Source organism: Barbus barbus, assembly GCF_936440315.1.
Source record: "Barbus barbus genome assembly, chromosome: 40".
Classification (NCBI taxonomy): Eukaryota; Metazoa; Chordata; class Actinopteri; order Cypriniformes; family Cyprinidae; genus Barbus; species Barbus barbus.
Window position 1 is genome coordinate 19,922,412 of NC_136718.1, and position 19,262 is coordinate 19,941,673.

General features: G+C 38.9%; 1 protein-coding gene across 1 annotated transcript in view; it reads left to right on the top strand.

Annotated features, from left to right (window-relative positions):
• Window positions 1-19,262, top strand: part of LOC306859965 (plexin-A1-like) — a 223,554-nt gene that overhangs the window by 17,400 nt on the left and 186,892 nt on the right. The window contains exon 2 of the mRNA XM_079401423.1: window positions 7,094-8,481. Coding sequence (XP_079257549.1) covers window positions 7,294-8,481 — 1,188 coding nt within the window. The 5' untranslated portion in view covers window positions 7,094-7,293. The remainder of the gene's footprint in view (window positions 1-7,093; window positions 8,482-19,262) is intronic.

Below are 19,262 nucleotides of genomic sequence, written 5' to 3' on the forward strand. Positions count from 1 at the left end.
TTACTGCAACGTAAAAAGAGCCAGTGATTAGACTTGATGGCTTTTCCCTTGGAGTGTCTTGTCTTTTCCCATAGCTCACAATTTATGCCCACTGTGACCTTATGAGCCTGGACTTCTTCTCTGATTTAAGATTAGTCTGCAGTGTTGTAGAATTCAGTCCTTCAGTAACAACACATCAGATCTTGGAACGGATTTTAGGAATCATGTAAGTTTAGTTCCACATCATGGTGCATTATGTATCCACAGAGTTAGTTTTGCTTGCTAAGGCCATTATTTATTATACTTTCTTATACTTATTTCAAAGCTCTTAAACCTATGTTTTAAACTTGGGCACATAAGTTATCCCACATTTGTTTATGCTACAAATTTATGCTACGGAGATTATTTATAACAGTGTGGCATACTGAGTTAGATTTTTAACTGGTGAAAAATAAACAAGGTGAAAACAATTTCCTCTTCTTTTGCTGTTGACCTCACAGGCTATGTGTCCAATCAAAATATACAGTATTTTGGCACAAATTTGATTTTCACTCAGTAGAAAATGGTCAAATTAGACAGATGGCAGAATGAATATGTGTTTGAGAGATGCCCGTGCTGAAAGCATGAACAAAACAAATGTAACCCAGAATGCACTTGGACAATGTGAACAAACATAGTTTGAGCCGACCACAAATTATTGGCTGCCAAAAACGTGAAACCATTGACATTTTCTAATTTAGACTGTGTCATGTTTAAGCAGTTCATTTTAATATTAATGTTAGTGTTTGATTTTAAAAACTTTTTTTTTTAAATTTTGATTAACAATTTGTTACAGCATTGGTTGCAATTCGGGTCCTGAAGAAAAACCCCAAACCAGTTGTGAACCACTGCTTAATGTGCCATGCAAATCTAGTACCACTTATTTTCTTCCCAAAATGCACCTGTTTAAATGTGGGTGCTGTTGAACCCGCTGTGTGAAGTTGTTGGTGGTTTGGGGGGCGAGGGAGGGGGCAGCTGTCATAGTGTCAGTGGGTCACATGCTAAGGAGTGATGCTATAAAAGGAGGACAGTGTTCTCTGATTTTGGCACATCCACAGTGCAACAGGCCTGGTGCACAATCACCTCCTCAGTGTCCTCTACTCCTGCAGACACCGGGCCCTCCCCGCTGCACGCCCATTAGTCAAACCCAAACAATACCCACCCTCAGCACCAGAGAGCATGCTGTAGAGTTAAACGACCTGAATGGAGGTGGAGTGTGACTTGCGGTGGTCATTTAAAAGGGGCAGGACTTGTCTGGCAGTATTAGATTAGCAATTAGCAATCAGTGAGAAGCAGAGCAAATGTTTTGTTTTTTGTTCTAGTTGCTGCGCATAAACCATCCCACACTGGTCTGTGTTTGATTAACTTAGAATACAAGTTAAATGTATATGAATATTGCATTGAAATAGACTATTTACTATTTTGATTACATAATTTTTTATTTTTATTTTACATAATTTTCATTAAGATTTTAAATATTATTTATATTTATTAAAAATATATTTAAAAAAAAAATCTGAAAAATAAAGTGGTTGCCAGGGTGTTTATATAGTATAGCCTTTAATTAGGGTTGTGCCATATTTAATTTTTGACAGGAAAAAAAAGAGGGATAGAAGTACAGTGCATTCAATGGATTTTCCTTTTTTAACAACATATTGACTGTTCAGCTGATGAAACGGTAGATGAAAAATCCATAAAGTTTTGAATTGTGAAAATTACATGATCTAGAACCTTCACAGTGCCCACCATTGTAAAGACTGTGAGTCTATCCTTCATAGCTTTGTTTTCATTCATGTTAAATTCAATATGGCTAACCTGACCAAGTTTAGTTACTAAAGTGTTCAGAGTTGTTCTTGGGACATTTCTGTACAGTTGCTAGGGTGTGTTTGCTGGCTTAAAGGTTCTGTATGTAAGTTTTTGACTTTACTAAAGCATAAAAATACCATATGTTTGCAGATATTTAAGAAACATGCTAAGTTAAAGGTGGGGTAGGTGATTTCTGGTATTTGAAGTCACCAAAACAAACATGCCCCTACCCCGAATGGGTCTCGCCCCTGTTTTTATAGCTCCGCCCCACACATACATATGCAACCCAGGCAATAATTAGTTCTTTGAAACAGCAAAACCAATGTTGCTTACCTATCGAGACGAAATAAAGCAACCTCGGCGTCCGATCGCAGGCCTTCCCACTCCTTCAGTTCTCTCCAGCACTGGAAAGCCGATCCGATATTTACACAGGCCCTAATTCTTGCCTTATTTTAACACCGTATCTACACCGGACGCGAACGGTGCGGTGCAAGAAAATACTATAGAACTCACTATAATCAGTGATGCTGTTCACATGACAAATCTCTGACAGTAAACTGCTGCCGTGTTCTATTTATGACGTATTGACACTAATTTCAAATAATTCTCAACAGTCGCTTTGTTGCGTCCAGTGTAGACAGGCTTCGTGTCCGATGTAGACAGTGTAAGCCTCCTTTAGTTCTGCAGACGTCTTCCTCTTTTGTTTTTTTATCTGTCATCTCTATCTTTCTGTCATTGCTCGGCTCGGCTAATGTCCACCATGTGTACTGAGCGATCTCTCCTCCGCATCATGAGTAGACACGCCCCTTACTGCTGATTGGCTACAAGTTTGTTTTGGTACTTGGCCCTGACTTTCAGTTTTCAAGTGTTTAACATACTTGTTTATCTGAAAAACAATGCTACAGCCAGTTATTCTCCTTTTGAAAATTTGCATTCTGGGACGGAATATCTGTCTCCGTTTTGGTCTGTGTAACCCACCCACTGCCAGTTTACCCAATTGTATTTCAGCATCCCGGGTTGCCATCTGGCAACCTGCGTGTGCATCAAGTCTGAGGAGGAGGGGCCGGGTGAAAAAAAACCCCTCTCCAATATTTTGAATTTGGACTGCAATACCTAGTTCAACCATTAGGTGTCAATTCTACATACAGCACCTTTAAGTTGAGAGTCCACCAAGTTTCTGTTATGGTCTGTTATTTTTTTGTTTTTGTTTTATTGTTTGGCATGTGAAAATTGATTAGTAAAGTATTAGCATACCTATTGTCAACTAACTATTATTTGAGGTAGCCTAAAACGTTTTAGTCTGTAGCACAGATCTAATCGAATTAATACATTTGTGTTGAATACAATTAACTCACTAACCCTACGAATAAGCAACAGCAGTAGTGTTGTTTTTGTAAAGCAAAAATTGCTAGTATTGTTGTACGCTAACGTAGCATTCCAATCAAATTTTTTCTGAGTGTTGTAGAGTCCAGAGGCCAGGATTCATGCAACTCTTCTTAAAGATGTTAAGACATTTCGTGAGAGAAATTCTAAAAATGTTCCTCTGAGCAATTCTTGAAAAATTTGTGAATCTCGCCTCTGTCCTACATTTATTTCCTTCTGAATATTTTGCCTCACTTGTTAAATGTACTGCAGATGCAGTTTTTTTGTCATCAGCTCTCACTGGAACAGTTACTATTTGGCTGTTTTTGCTTTTTAAAATATGTGTACATTAGGCTAAACTAAGGAACTGCAGAAATTGCAGTCCTTGGCGCATTTTAACCACCATTGTTGCTGTCAGCTCTTTATTTCTCCTCTTCTCTCTGGCATGAAGGAGTCATTCCCTCTGCCAGTCACACACTCACGGCCCGCTGCATCCCTCTAAATCGCCATCCTCATAACACTCACAATCTGTGATTTAGCATCGAAGATTGGCTACCTAGACTCAAACAAACTTGCGTTGCTATATCATCTCTTTAGCTGAATGAGATGAGATGTCATTCCAAGGCTCTGTTTTGCAAATCATTTCCCGCTGTCAACAAGTAATTGTTTCCTCTATCATCCCCCCGTGATCACCGTCACAGTGTAGCTCTGCTAAAATATAACTTTCATTGGAGATCTTGCTGGATTGAGGCTATTATTGCTTTTTTAAATTTGGGGGCTAAATTGAGGCTGTCTGGTTTTAATATCTCGACTTAAATCAAAATATACCAGTGCTGGTGTTGTACAGTTTGTCTAATATTATTGCAAATATGTAGCATTTTGTGAACTACGTTTGTTTTTTCCTGATATTCATGCAAATGTTTTTCTTGCTGCTTATCAGTAAATGTCTTCCAGTGGTTTGTTGGTAAATGCCTGGCTTAACAGTAATAATCTTTAAATATTTGTCCTGCACACATTTTTGTTTTGTGCACTAATTTTATTACACTAATCTGATGTCTTAATTTGATTACATAAATTGGATTCATTATTATGGATTTACATTTATTATGCAGTCCAGAATCTGTTTTCATGTTTAGACACCTGATAATGGTGCTGGTTTTTAATTGTAGGAGTGGAGGGAGTGAAAGGGAGAAAGGAAGGACATAAAGCAAAAACAAGAGAAAGGATTGGCAAAATAGACAGACAGGCAAAATGAACGAATGACAGGCCAAAAGAATTTCAAGACAGATACATAAAGAAAGAAGCAGAACAATAAAAAAGCCTAGCCTGTGTGTGTGTTTGTGGATTAAGGCCTCTATGTATTGATGTATGTGAGTGTGTCTGCGTGCTTGTAATAGAAAGCAGATCCCGCTATGCAGAGCCTCTCTGGGTGGTTTAGTTGTGGCCATCACTGAGTCCTGCCTGCCTTCTACCCCACAATGCTCAGCGATGTGACCTCCATGTTAAAGAGGCGCTCTGTATAAATTTGCTTAAGTATGAGGTGCCGTTTTCATGGCTTGTGCTGTAATTTATGTGCCACAAGCAATAAATCATCACGGATACCTTGGTCCCGCCAGCCATTTCCGAGCTGGGCAAGTTTTGCTAGCCTGAAGGTGCCATGAAACTCCCATACCTCCTTTAATTGATTCATCCAATTTCACCTTGATGTGGGCCTGTTTGGAGCAAGTGGGTGGTATGTCCTAATTGCTGTATCCCACACAAATAGCATTGCGGTGCAGTGTTATAAATTGCAGCACGTGTATTAATTTTGCTGCAGCAGTTTCGGTTTATTGTAATTTCTCTTTCTTTTTTTGTTTGTTTCATTTTCTGAGATAAAGTGGACACTTGGATCTGCATTTAAGCAGCTTCCGCTACCTCATTAGCATATCTTTGTCCCAGATAAGTCAAAACTCTGACAGCTTTGTTTTTATAGTGTGTATTGGGTCAGGTGCAGCGCTGCTACATTCAATTTTAAGTGTGTTGTGGCGTTATGTAGTTAGTTACTTGATTATTTATAGGCATTTTTCCCTGTTTTTTTTACTTCTGGGAATTTGCTTTGACAGTGTCCCTGTATCACAGAGCCAAAAAGCACCTCGGAGTGCTGACTCTGGGTCAGTTGAGCTGAGAAGAGCTCAGCTGTGATGATCAATAAAGAGGAGAGAAATTTGGACCCGTCAGCACACTAAATTACACAGTAAATATGGTGAAACGGTATAAAGCTCAGAATAGCTGAAAATCGGACTCGTTTAGTAGGCGTTCTTTTTGAGTGCCTCCAATTACTCCATATTTATTTTGTTTTTTGCAATTGTGTCAGTGTATTAGGTCTGTGCCATTTTTCCTCCAATACTGCATGTGTTTGCAAAATGCATTGATACTTTAAACTTTGTCTTCTCACGGACTTGATCTGAATGTTTTCCCAACAATATCCAAGTAAAAAGTCCTATGCATTGCTGTAGCTGAAACAGCAGAGGAGTCACTTTGGATACTGATGCCTCATAGTTTTAATCAATAAATACTATTGACTAAAGTATGATACAAAAACGTACTGTTTTTTGCCATTTTCCACATGGTTAACAAAAATGAAATTTTGAATGAATACATTTCCCCCCTACTCAGATTATGTGTATCATGTAGGCCTATCTAGTAGTGAAGTGACATTCAGCCAGGTATGGTGACCCATACTCGGAATTCGTGCTCTGCAGTGGACAGCCATTTTATGCTGCGGCGCCCGGGGAGCAGTTGGGGGTTCGGTGCCTTGCTCAAGGGCACCTCAGTCGTGGTATTGAGGGTGGAGAGAGCGCTGGACATTCACTCCCCCCACCTACAATCCCTGCCGGCCAGAGACTCGAACCCGCAACCTTTAGATTACAAGTCCGACTCTCTAACCATTAGGCCACGACTTCCATAGTACATACGACATAGTACAGTATATGATGTGTTAACATGTGTATGTATCTGCTCTCTTGCACAGTTGTTTCGTAGTTTGTGCATGACAGTCAGCCCACAGTATGGCTCACAGCACCGAGCGGTGAATGAGACCCAGAGGCAGTCTCCTCACTCAATAGTCTTGTGAAGTGAGATAAATGTCATCTGAGATACAATGATGCTTCTGTTTTGAACACTGGAGAAGGTCACAGCAGCAGACAGTCCCTGCTGCTGGCTAGATGAGAGGCCTGAGATTGCCCTTGTTTAAGTGGCTTTGCACTCTGAGGATGTAGCTGGACACCCAGAGCTCCTCTTCATCGCCCATGATCACATGAATGTCGTTAGACTTTCAATTAGAACAAATTTGATGGATTGTCTCTCTTTCCGCAGCCCTGTGGTTGAGGGCATGGTGTCTGTACTGTGGTGTTTTAAAACCCGCGGTTCAAGGAAAGTGCTTTTGTTTTATGCGAGGTCAACTTGAATGGCTTCTCTGAGCAAGCGTGAGGAAATGAGAACATTTATTGCTGACGCTTCTGAGCTTATGGCATTCTTCAAGGTGAATTGGTAAACTAGTCTACGGTTATGGCATCACTCACTTTTTCTTCATTCCTCTTCTCATCTACTCTCGCCTACTCTATTCTCTTTCCTTTTTGTGCCAGCTGAGTTGGCACAGACTGTGTGAAATATTTAGGGGCACAGCAGGTCTATCAGACGAGTTCTCAGTGTGGAGTTTGTGGAGTGCACTGCTGTCTGCAAGCTTGACACACTCATTAAATGTTGTATAGGATTCCACCCAGGGCCCCACTGTAAGATATTTAGGTTTATGTATTAAGAGCTCTTTTTTTCTTGGACAGGCAGAACTTTTAAACTCCAGTCGAATCAATAGACAATGTTCTATTCTGTTTTTCTCCAACACTCATGATGTGTTTTCCTACCCTTGCAGGGCTAGCGGCCATGGCGCTGCAGATGATGGTGTAGACGACAGCTCCGTGCCGAGAGAGAGAGAGCAGAGAGGACACTGGGTCAATAAGTCGCTCTCCTCACCGTAGACTGACTGACGCTGTCCAGGTTTTTTCCGGGCCCAGGATCACAAAGGGGAACGAATCACCTGGCCTACCGCTTCCTCTCAGAAAGATATTCAAAATGCTGCCATATGGGAGGAGGCCCCTTCCCGCCTCTCTTCATGAGACATTCCTCCTCCTTTTCTTCCTCTCGTTCCTCCCTCAACATGGGGGGCTCGAGGTTAACCTTTCTTCCTTCCGGACCTTTATCCCACCAGAGGGAGGGCTTACGCATTTGGTTGTCCATAACAAAACGGGTGAAGTCTACGTTGGTGCTGTCAATTGGATCTACAAGCTCTCCAGCAACCTGACCAAGCTCCGAAACCATGTTACCGGTCCTGTGGTGGATAATGAGAAATGTTACCCACCACCTGGTGTTCAGTCTTGCCCTCACGAGCTATCACAGACTAGCAATGTCAACAAGCTGTTGCTTCTGGATTCAGGACAGAACAGGCTCATTGCTTGTGGAAGCACCTCACAGGGTATATGCCAGTTCCTCCGACTGGATGACCTCTTCAAACTTGGTGAGCCGCATCACCGCAAGGAGCACTACCTTTCAAGTGTGTCCGAGACGGGCACTATGTCAGGAGTGGTTATTAGTGGAACCCAAGGTGAAGACAGCGGCAAATTGTTCGTAGGTACACCCATTGAAGGAAAATCTGAGTACTTCCCAACTCTCTCCAGTCGTAAGCTGATGGCTAATGAGGAGAATGCTGAAATGTTCAGCTTTGTCTACCAGGATGAGTTTGTCTCCTCACAGCTCAAGATTCCATCCGACACCCTTTCCAAGTTCCCTACTTTTGACATCTACTACGTCTATGGCTTTAGCAGCGAGCAGTTCATCTACTACCTAACCCTCCAGCTGGACACCCAACTCACCTCGCCGGATGCCAGTGGTGAACAGTTCTTCACCTCCAAGATTGTCCGCCTCTGTGTGGATGACCCCAAGTTCTACTCCTACGTGGAGTTTCCTATTGGCTGTACCAAGGATGGTGTGGAATACCGATTGGTTCAAGACGCCTACCTCAGTCGGCCTGGTGCCAAGCTTGCGCGATCATTGGGCATCTCTGAACAGGAAGAGGTGCTGTTTACCGTTTTTGCTCAGGGCCAAAAGAACCGGGCCAAGCCACCGAAAGAATCAGCCCTGTGCCTGTTCACACTGCGAAAAATCAAGGAAAAGATTAAGGAGAGGATCCAATCTTGCTACCGGGGGGAAGGAAAACTATCCCTGCCCTGGCTCCTCAACAAGGAACTGAACTGCATCAATTCAGTAAGTCACACTCACTAACTATATTGTTATATTAACAAGATACCAGGTGCACTGTTGATTTTAGTTCTGACTTGTTTGTAAATGAAAGAAAGTACCTTAAGTCCCTCAACTCAGTTCCAGTGTTGATGAGTGTTGTAGCATTCAGTCAATTTATTATAGAACGCATGTTATTTCCAGATCATTGGTGCGGTAAAGCAGTTGGGAATATATTGTCCGTGTGCATGGATGCAGGCCCTGAGAATATCACTGTTGTTTAACAGGGAAACCTCCATTCTCAAGTCAGATTAACTAGCCTAGCCACATCATTAGCTCAGTCCATGGGATTAGCGCCCTGTCACTCTCTTGCCTCATGTGTCCATTTCCTCAAGTGATAATTGATTTAAACTCTTAAAGTTGTCCTGTCTTTGTTGCCCACGTCCTCTTGGGACCTTCTTTCTGGTGTCAGAACAATGTGGACAGCCACAGAGAGGCTAGTGTGCAGGCGCATAGTTTACTTGCTAATCAACAGCACTCTTAGCTGTGCTCTCTACATAGGCTATCATAGGAAATAGCCAAGCCGGCAGTTCTACACTGAACACAATGCTCTAGCACAGAATGAGGGGATAATTCTCAGAGAACAGACCAAATCCTCCCTTCTATTATATGTGCAGCATGTTCCTGGGTGATTCGACTGTACTCAGACATACAAGAGGAAACGCATTTTGGCTGATGGAGCGAGTCAGAGACTTGTGGAGTAATAAAAAATAGAAAGATGGAGCTGGTGATTATGAAAGAAAGGAAGATGAAGGGAAGGGAGGCAGATGAGGATTGAGAAAGTGTGCCGAATTTGCTTCTCATGTAGTATTATGATATATTATGATGCAGTTTCAGTGATGTAATTATTGTTTCACAATTCTTATGCCGTGACACCTCATCTTCAGTATTTTGTCATAACACTAGTGGGTTATGAATTATTACATTTCTCTGACAACTTTTATTAAATGCCTCAAATGAGAAAATGTAATATTCGTTTCAGTTTGTAACAGCAATATGTGATCTGATCAAACGTTTAGTGGCACATACATCAAAGCTCTAAAATTCAAGCTAGACAGTAATTCATTTTACCATCCATCATATGCTGAATTGTAATCACCTATCAAACTACATATCACAGTTAGAGAGACCTGCTGTTATTCAGCTGTCATAGACTCTTTCAAAAGCAGGTTTGATTGAGACTTTATTTTTTCTTTTCTTTTTTTAAATGACTCATTGTATACCAAGTAATTTTATTCATTAAAATTGTGTTTTTCATAAAGAAAATAGAGATACCAACACATTTCTTTTGTGGAACATGAAAATATATTTTGAAGAATAACAACATTAGACCTCATTGACTGTCATTGTGTGAAGAAATATGTCATTGTGTGCCCTACAGAAGGAAGGGAAAGTGGTGCGTGGCCAAGTCGGAAAATTCCAAATTCCAAAACTCGGAATTTGTGCTCTACATTTAACCCATCCAAGTGGACACACAGTTGTGAACATACACCCAGAGCAGTGGGCAGCCATTGCTGCGGCGCCCAGGGAGCAGCTGGGGGTTTGGTGCCTTGCTCAAGGGTCTCACCTCAGTCGGGGTATTGAGGGTGGAGAGAGTGTTGGTTATTCACTCCCCCACCTACAATCCCTGCCAGACCCGAGACTCAAACCCACGACCTTCGGGTTACAAGTCCAACTCTCTATCCATTAGGCCACGACTGCCTGAAAGAAAGCAATGCATACATGTTTGAAACTGCATGATAATGACAGTAAATTATATTTCTGAGTGAACTATCCTCTGTTGCTCTGCCACAAAAATAGTCTATAAGACTACTACTAATATAATGCTTGCTGAAAATTCAACACATACTTGGCTTCTGGCACGTTTTGAAATTACGTTTTTGTTTATTGTGTGAAATGTTTTAGGCCTTACTTTGCCTTGTTCACAATCTTAACAGTTGTCTTTATAGTGCATTCTGGGTAGTGTAAACAATATGCTCTAATGCAGATTTTGATGGTAGCGGCCACAGTGGTAGACTCCGTCGGCGAATAACTGACAGTGGCATTAACGATAATAACTGCTGCCATTATAATAACGGGCCTGGAGCAATCTGCCTTGGTAATGATGGCGGCACGGCCGGCTGAATTGGATGAAAAGATAACGCTCTGAGGGTCCTCCACCGGCAAGGAGCTTCCAGCTTATGAATAATTCACCCTCACTCACCTTGTGTTATTCATTTATAGCCCATCACAATCAGCGCATGATCAAAAATCCCTCTGCCTCCGCGCTCTGCTTACAAGCAATTAATGTTGTCATTTTCCAATCACAAAGCACAATTTCATAATTCAGAAGGCTGTGGGGGAGACACATGTGCAGACAGACGGAAAGCTGACTGGAGCGGGAAAAGCGGCGAAAGATGTGCATGATCCGACAGACAGACAGTAAGCGCTTTTGACGTCTTTCTTCTGCCCACCTGTCCCGTTGCTCATGGTAAAGCTATGCATATATGTAAATGAGAAACCGTACATGATGGTGCTTGATTACCATCTGCGACACTGTGTTGCAATCCATCAAAGACACGTCAGCAGAGTCAAATAATAATTACACTTCTTATCCAGGCTGGCAGTAGTACTTTTTCACTGTAATTCATTTCATTGGCCTTTTCTTTATAAAATAACTGACATCTATAATGGACACTTTTGTTCATACACAGCAAGGGCTTCTAATATGATTCAATACAGCATTATGATGCAGCGTTTTGAGGCTCCGTGCATTTGGAAGCTGAAGACTGAATTTGTACTTTGCTGCCAAAGTGCCCTATTCAGATGCTGATGTGAGTCTTTCTTATATTTTCAAACCTATTGATCTACAGGATATAGAGATTATTCTGCTGGATGGTGGCGTCTCTCCGTCTATTTCCATGCGGCTTGCGCGCCAGACTCTCCTCCAAATCTTCTGAATTTATGGTGGCTGTAACAACACAGCAACTTTTAAAAGTTCCAGGTCACCTTCTGTGCCAGATGCAAGCTGGTTTCCAACCATCTGAATTGTGCCCGTAAAAAAACAAAAAAAACAACAAAGGAAAGGGGGGTAGAACAAAACCATATTAGCATTGCTAATGAGTTATTCAGTCTGTCCACAGGTGATATTAATGAGCACAACAACTGCACACAATAACAACAATACTCACTCGTCACTTCCGTACTTGAAAACAGTGCGAATCACTCTCTCAGGAAAACATGGCGTCATTTCTGAATGACTTTTAGCTGATTTTGTGTGTGGTATTGAGACAAATAGTTTTTTAACTGATGAAGGAAAATACGCCAGGACCGACTCCTCACCCTTCACTCCTTTGCATAATTACATTATCACTTATCTCAGTCAATCACTTGCCTGGTGATTTTGATTGCTAGCAGTTTTCCATCTTGTGTTGGTTCTGTTTTTCCCTCAGACTGAAGGCGGAAAGATTTTCTGTCTTGTCTTTTAATCTACTATGCTATTGAAAACTTCCCCTATGACTTTGTGATCTAATCATGACATTGAATATAATTTGCTTGCTGTTGGTGTTCACTTGAGTTCTTTTTGACTCTCTGAGGAACTGCTCAAGGAAATGAGAGAACTAGTCCATGCGGGAGCTCTTCACGGACAGGCAAAAAAGATATTGTACTGGATTACACTTTAATGGCTTCCCATCTGTGCCACCTTCCCTGTAGGATATTGATCAGTGATGACTGGATATTGAAAAATCATATAGATGAAACTATATCCACCTCAATAGCCTTGGAGCTAATCGTTTTTCCATAGTCTTATTTATTGTGCTCTGGAACACAGGTTTGAGATTAAGGGAATCCTCTGTAGATTTTTCTTCCTTAAAGGGGAAACAAATAAGGAAAATTGACTGTAAATATCTGTTCTTTCCAAATTCATTTTCAGAGACCAAGAATGAGTACTGATACTTTCTAGTATTTGCTGATACGATATAGGCCCAGTTGTAAGATTCTGGATTACTCTTTTAGTGAAGATAGTTTTGGCCTAGGGTATTCACTTATTTAAATTATTATTTTATCTAGTTAAATAATTTCTGTTTATTTAAAATACATAATTATTTGTTTGTCTAATTATTTAGTCCCTACTTATGTTTATCTGATTTATTTAATTTTATTCTTATTCTCATTCTTATACACTTATTTTCTTTCTTATCTTTATTTAACAATACTGTGAAGAAGCAACCAAAAAGTACTGTTTTATTGAGTATAAGTCTTGTATCAATTGTATCAGTGCCTCCCTGTGTGGATGGTAGCTTTGTGAATGCACTTGTAATGGGGCAAAATTTGCATTTCCTGCTCCTTTGTAGCTTTAACATAAGCTATTCAGATCAAACGAGGCCTTGAGAGTGGCCAAATAAAGTGTAGACAACTGTATGAGCTCTCTGTGATGGTAATTTTAAATCAATAAGTCAGCCAGTTAACTGGGTAGTAAGAAAAATGACTCCCCCTCCCCAGTCTTTCAGATGGCGACTATGTGTGTAGGTTGCAAATCTCTTAACAGGTCAGGCTTGGAGTGCTCCCCATCTAATTGTCGGTGTAATTATTTATTGATGTGTGTTTGTGTGGGAGCCGCGTAGAGAGTGTGTGTGGGATGGTAGGTGGTTGTGATCAAGCACGCAGTGTGTGTTTGTGGGTGTGCGCTTGTGTGCTGCGCTATTTGCCAGGCTGCTCGTGCAGCTGTATTTGTTGTTTCCTGTGGTGGTGGGCAATGGGATGGATCCAGAGAACATCAGTCTATTTCATATTCCACAAAGGCTTAAAAAACAACCACATACACAAGCTGGGAAAAGCCAGTTATACCTTCCCTGCTGAAAAGACCTGCTTAGATTTAACCAGCATGCATTTGCAGGCTGGTTAGTTCTGGTTTGGTTCTGTTAAGATGGTCAGCCATCACTTTTTCTGTTGATGTTGTTTGACCAAGGAAGTACTGCTGGTTAAGTAAGTTAAGAAGACTAAAGGTATGTTCACACCAAAAGCGGCGTGAACATCGCGTTACTTGCTCTAGATTACTCGCAGGATGTTTTTCGCAACACTAGCTTTAATGAAAATAATAAAAAACATTTTCACGTCAATAAGCTCTTCACTGATTGGCTTGCGCAACAATGTGTCATGCAAATTTTCCTCTCAAGTTGAAATTGAGGCGAAAATCGCACATTGGCAGCAAACGCGTTGCCCAGTTCGTGTCATTCATGTTTTTGCATTGATTTTGTGTGTAATCTACTCATGCAAGTAATTACATTTTTGGTGTGAACACATTATAAGTGGGGACACTTGCCATGAACATTAAGGTGTGTGCACACCAAAAGTGGATTTAATTATTTGCGAGAGTAAAATACATACAAAGTCAATACAAAGACGCGAATGGACGCAAACTGGGTGACGCCATGCAAATATTTGCTTCGTTTTTGGTATACACACCATAAGTGACAAATCATATAGGCTAAATCATAACATTTTTGTCATCTATTAAGAACAATTTAATACTTTATTTTAAAGCATTATAAAGGTAAACATATAAACATTGCAATGTATTATATCTATTTAATAAAAAGTTGTAACCAGAGTTAAAAAGCATTATAATATTTGCAGATTGGTTATACCTGAAATTTGTTGTTTGTCATGTGTTTTGATGAATTAAACTTTCTAAATGTGTAACAATTAATAAATATAATGTGTTATAGCTGTGGTTACAATTATTCATCAGAACATTATAATTATAAGGTATATAACAAGACATAGTTCATTAAAGATACTTTTTGCGTTCAAGTAATTCAAGTAAAGTGCTACTAAATATCTTTTACATGAATTCAATATTTCATGTCATTAATTTTTATTAGATTTTTAAGTCATTTTTACTAAAATTGTGAGATTTACTGTAATCTTTTTTTTGTTGTTGCAATTTTACTAAAATTGTTAATTCAGTCTAATTATCTCATTTTTCATTAGAATGTTTTATTATTGTCATGAGATGCATTTGTCTCATTTTTGGCTTCTTTAACAACCATTTTTCGAAATAATTTTCTAGACATAAAGTATGTTCTTGAGTAACATTCCTAAAAACCAAACACATTTTATTGTCAAACTATAGTTTGAGGTTTGAACACCTTAAAAGTTGGCCATTGCCCTCTATTTGTAATAGTAAGTTTGGGATAGGATGACATTTGATTTTGATCCAGGATCAACTCATACTTGACAAGATCACATTTACTGGTCCTTGCACTGTCAGAGAACCTCGATCCCAAATTTGGCTGATTTAGCTACTTAAGAAGTCTGAACATTAGCGCTTACTGTGGTTTGACCAAGTGTGACATGCTTTTGGATCAGCTTCCTTGTTGGTTGTGGAAAAACATTCCTACCAACCAATGAGTTTAGATTTAAGCTTAAACAGAATTCTTATTAATTTAGCACTGCTCAATTTTTTTGGGGGTAGGTTGCGGTAAGATTTGAGACCATTTGACTAGAATGTTGTTCTAGGAACAAAACATGCAGTACTTGGCAGCAATATGTTCACAGGTCTTTTCAGCAAGGCCAGAGAATGACAATTTATCTTGATATTTTGCAGTAAATAATGCTCAGCCATAATCTTGTGATTTCTACAGATGAATACTTGCTAAATCATTATGACTTATGGCCAGCCACTTTTGGTAAGCAAATTTCAGAGCATAACTAGCGTGACCTGGAAAGAAAGATGGTGAACCACTTTTGAAAGGACAAAGCTATTCCTCATTCCTGGCACCTCGACCCAAGCTGGAGAGCCAATGGAAGTTTGTGACACTCCGAAGAGGTCATGGTGGCTTTTAGAACTTTATTATTATGGTTTTTTTTTACTCCAACTTGAAGCTAGCTGTTGTCTGAGATGTTTCTAGCAGGCTTTTTTGAGTCCAAAGGCAATGAGGGGGTGTATGATTAGATGATGGAGCATTACTGGACGCTGAGGTCAGAGGTTCCAGGAAAACATGAAATGTTTTGGGTGCATAATGAAGATTGGATGTCCCTCATGGGGGCTGTCACAACCATGCAACTTGTGTTTTTAGGGGGTGGATCCAGTGTAGCTAGACAGAAAAAATGTTCCTCGCTAATGGAAAACAACAGTTACAGCTTAAAATGCCAAAATGACTGCGCTCTTTGTTCATGTGAGTGAAAAAGACACGGTTTGTTTTATTATGGTGTGCTCTAAAGGCTTCGTTGATTGTGTGTTTCAATAGACAATTTTTGCGAGTCAAGTACCTTCATCTGATGTCGGACATTTAAAGCCCTGATATTGCTCCGGGGAGACATTCGCTAATAACCATGATACAGTACATTTAGCAAATGAGCCTGTAGATGCAATTTGATTCTTTCATTGATATTTTCTACCAAACAGATTGTTTATGATCTCCATTTTGCCACTAAAGAGGGCTTAGCAGCTAGATCTGACCCATAACTGCTGGAGTCACAACAATAAAACCTATTTGGACACTTAAGCCAAGGTTTTCCAACTTTTTGATGCCAAGGACCCCTTCTGTGTAGTATGAGACCTCTTTATATAAATATAGAAGTAGATATAAAAAGCCATTCATACAGTGAAGTGTCATTATTAGTAAATCGGCTTTATATTGATACTGCACTGTGCACTGCTGTACTGTGTGTACATATACAGTAATTATAATATAATCTGTAAATATTAAAATATAATTCCTTTTAAATGTGTTTCCTCTGTAGTCCCGCATAGTTACCTATGTTAAATATATAAACCTGAAGAAAATTATTCTAAATGTATTTGAAATATTTTTGTTTAGTGGTTTTCAAAGCAAATATTTAAGTCATGAATAATTTTTCCAGTCACCCAGAACTTTTTTTTTTTTTTGGCCCCTGGGAGCCCTCAGAACCCAGTCTGACAACCACTAAGTTCAGCAATGCATTAAAATATATACATGTCTTTGTATGAATGAACAGCCTATCAAACAATGGCAATTACTATTTGAAATGGCATTCATAATATACATCATTAAATATTCACTAAAATATGAACTTTCTATTCACTAATCATGTTTAATTTTCTAAAGCTGAAAACTTAAACAAGTTAAAACCAGGTTAATTTTAATTAGCCTATATATTGTAATGTATAATTAAAATTAACATATTTTTGAGTTGAGTGTCCAATATAGGATCTACCCCTGTTTACACTTGACTATTTGGTTAAAAGTAATTGCAAAATTGGCTCAAAGCAAAGAAAAATTGTTTTTGAGAAAAGCTCTAGCATCATTTGTTTGCATATGCCTAGGGCTGGGCGATAATTCGATAACGATAATTATCGCGATATAATTTTCCTCGATAAAACGATATGAAGGGTTCGATAAATGTTCGATATAATGTTTATGCGCCAAAAGCAGAAGGAAACAGCACGCCTCATTGAATCGCGCCATATTTATCCCCTCGGATCAAAGTTCAAACTGCCGCGCAGCGTGAGCAGATGCGTCTACTCGGTCACGCGAGCACTAAACAGCGCTGTGAGATCCAATGTGAAGCGCTTGAATTCAGCAATGAACACAAATGACTCCGTTATTTAAACTAGTTTATAGCCAAACAGGAGAAACACTGCATGCAACGAAGGAGACAGTCAGAAGGCTTTTCAATCTACACATCGCCATCATTTACCATGGATTTACTGTAGTAACACTCACTGCACCATGGTATTGTGGCAGAAATGTGGGATATTAACATTGAATTTTATTACAGGAGTAATGGTATATGGTTATAGTATGTATTTGTGATTAAGCTCTAGTATGTGTGCATTTAAACAATGTTTTTAGACTACTGTCTTTCACACAAATAGGCTACCATATAGTTATATTTTTACCATGGTATCGAGGTGTGCTATATGTGTGGTTTTAATTGTGTTTATCATGATTTAAATGTATGCTACTATGGGAGATCATAAGCTTAATTAAAAAAAAAAAAAAAAAAACTTGGTCAGAATAAATTTAACCATATAAAACTGAGGTTGGTACAATTTGTACAGATGCTACTGGTTTTAAAAATGAACAAAAATTTACCTCTGCATCCTAACTCAAGCTACTATCAAATGTGCATTTCTAAGAGACAAAAAAAGGGATATTATTATTAATATTATCAGGCAACCCAAACCTGTTTCTTGATTCGAAACAATATCAGTCATTAGAACATGCAGAAACTAAGAAATTAATTTTTCTATTTAGATATTTATTTTGTTAAGGAAAATTCTGGCTATAAACTGGAAAGAAATAAAGATTTGACATTTATCGTGATAATTATCGATATCGACTGATATATTGCCCAGCCCTACATATGCCACTTGCGATTGGTATTTTTTGCAAGGCAGTGACATTCATAATTGTAATGTTAATTGTTTAAATGCTGTTTGGTGCCAACGTATTATCTTTCAGGAGTCACCAGAGGTCATTTTTTATGTTTTGTGAACTTGCATTGCATATACATTGGCGTCAGGCATTTTAACAGCATGCTAAACATTGTTAGCTTGATCAGGGCTCTTTAGCATAGTGCTGTTGAAAGCTCATAGGCGCCTCATGCTGAGTTTTGAAGTGCCATTTCCAGCCTTGCATCTTGAACGGGCGTCAAAGAGCAGACCCATATTCTCTAAATGTTATGTTCCTGTTATGGCCTTGTTGTGGAGGAGAACGCGCCCAGCGGGGCCTCCAATGGCTACCATGAAGCCGCTGAATGGAAACTAATGAAATCGCTCATTGCTTTCTCATGTACCCACACACAACAGAGATGTATCTCGGATCTCATTACTCCGGAGCTGTATGTGAACGTAGCTCGGCGGAGCTCTCGACACAGACGTTTTCAGCCGGAAATGCAGCGTGCTCTTGGGAGAAAGTCTGTGTCTGCGCTGTAATTGGATTAGTGTTTATAGGATGCTTAATTTTAGATTATGTAGATTATAATCTGATGCTTTTGCTGGGACAACAATGTTAAAAGCCTCAGATCCGCTTCATGAGCTTAGAGATGATGAAACGTGTGCACACGCATAGACAGGCTTGCGTGTATGACTCACAGCATATGTTTAACAAGAGTTTTAGACTAAATGTAATAGTTGCATGTGTTAAGAAAATGCATTAAATAATCAAAAGCATGCATAAATGCAAAAAGATGTGAATAAGGAATTATAGGAAATTATATGTAAAATATCTCTTACTGTTATTTGTGGGTTTGAAAAATGAATAAATCCTGTTGATTTAGTTTGTAGAACTTTAGGTTATGAATTTTGAATAAGAATTCATGAGGTAAGAGTTTTATGTATATGAGTTTAGCTGCAGTTAAATAACATGGTGGGAGAAATCGGTTATGTTTTAGCATTTTACTGTTTAAATGTACCTTCTACCAGAAGATAAATCTAAGCACTAGTTATGGGGATTTTTTTTTTTATTGATTTTAATAAACTGCTTATACTGAAGTCTATGAGTCTTCTATAAAAGTAAAAAAAAAAAAAAAAAAAAATATATATATATATATATATATATATATATATATATATATATATATATATATATATATATATATATATATATATATATATATATATATATATATATATATATATATATATATATATATAAAAAATATATATAAATTGTACTAGGTAGCATCCTTTTCATTTAATTTTTATTCTTTTATTTCTTAATTTTAGTTTTTCATTCATAATTTAATTTTTTGTTGATCTGTTTTTTTTTGAAGAATCT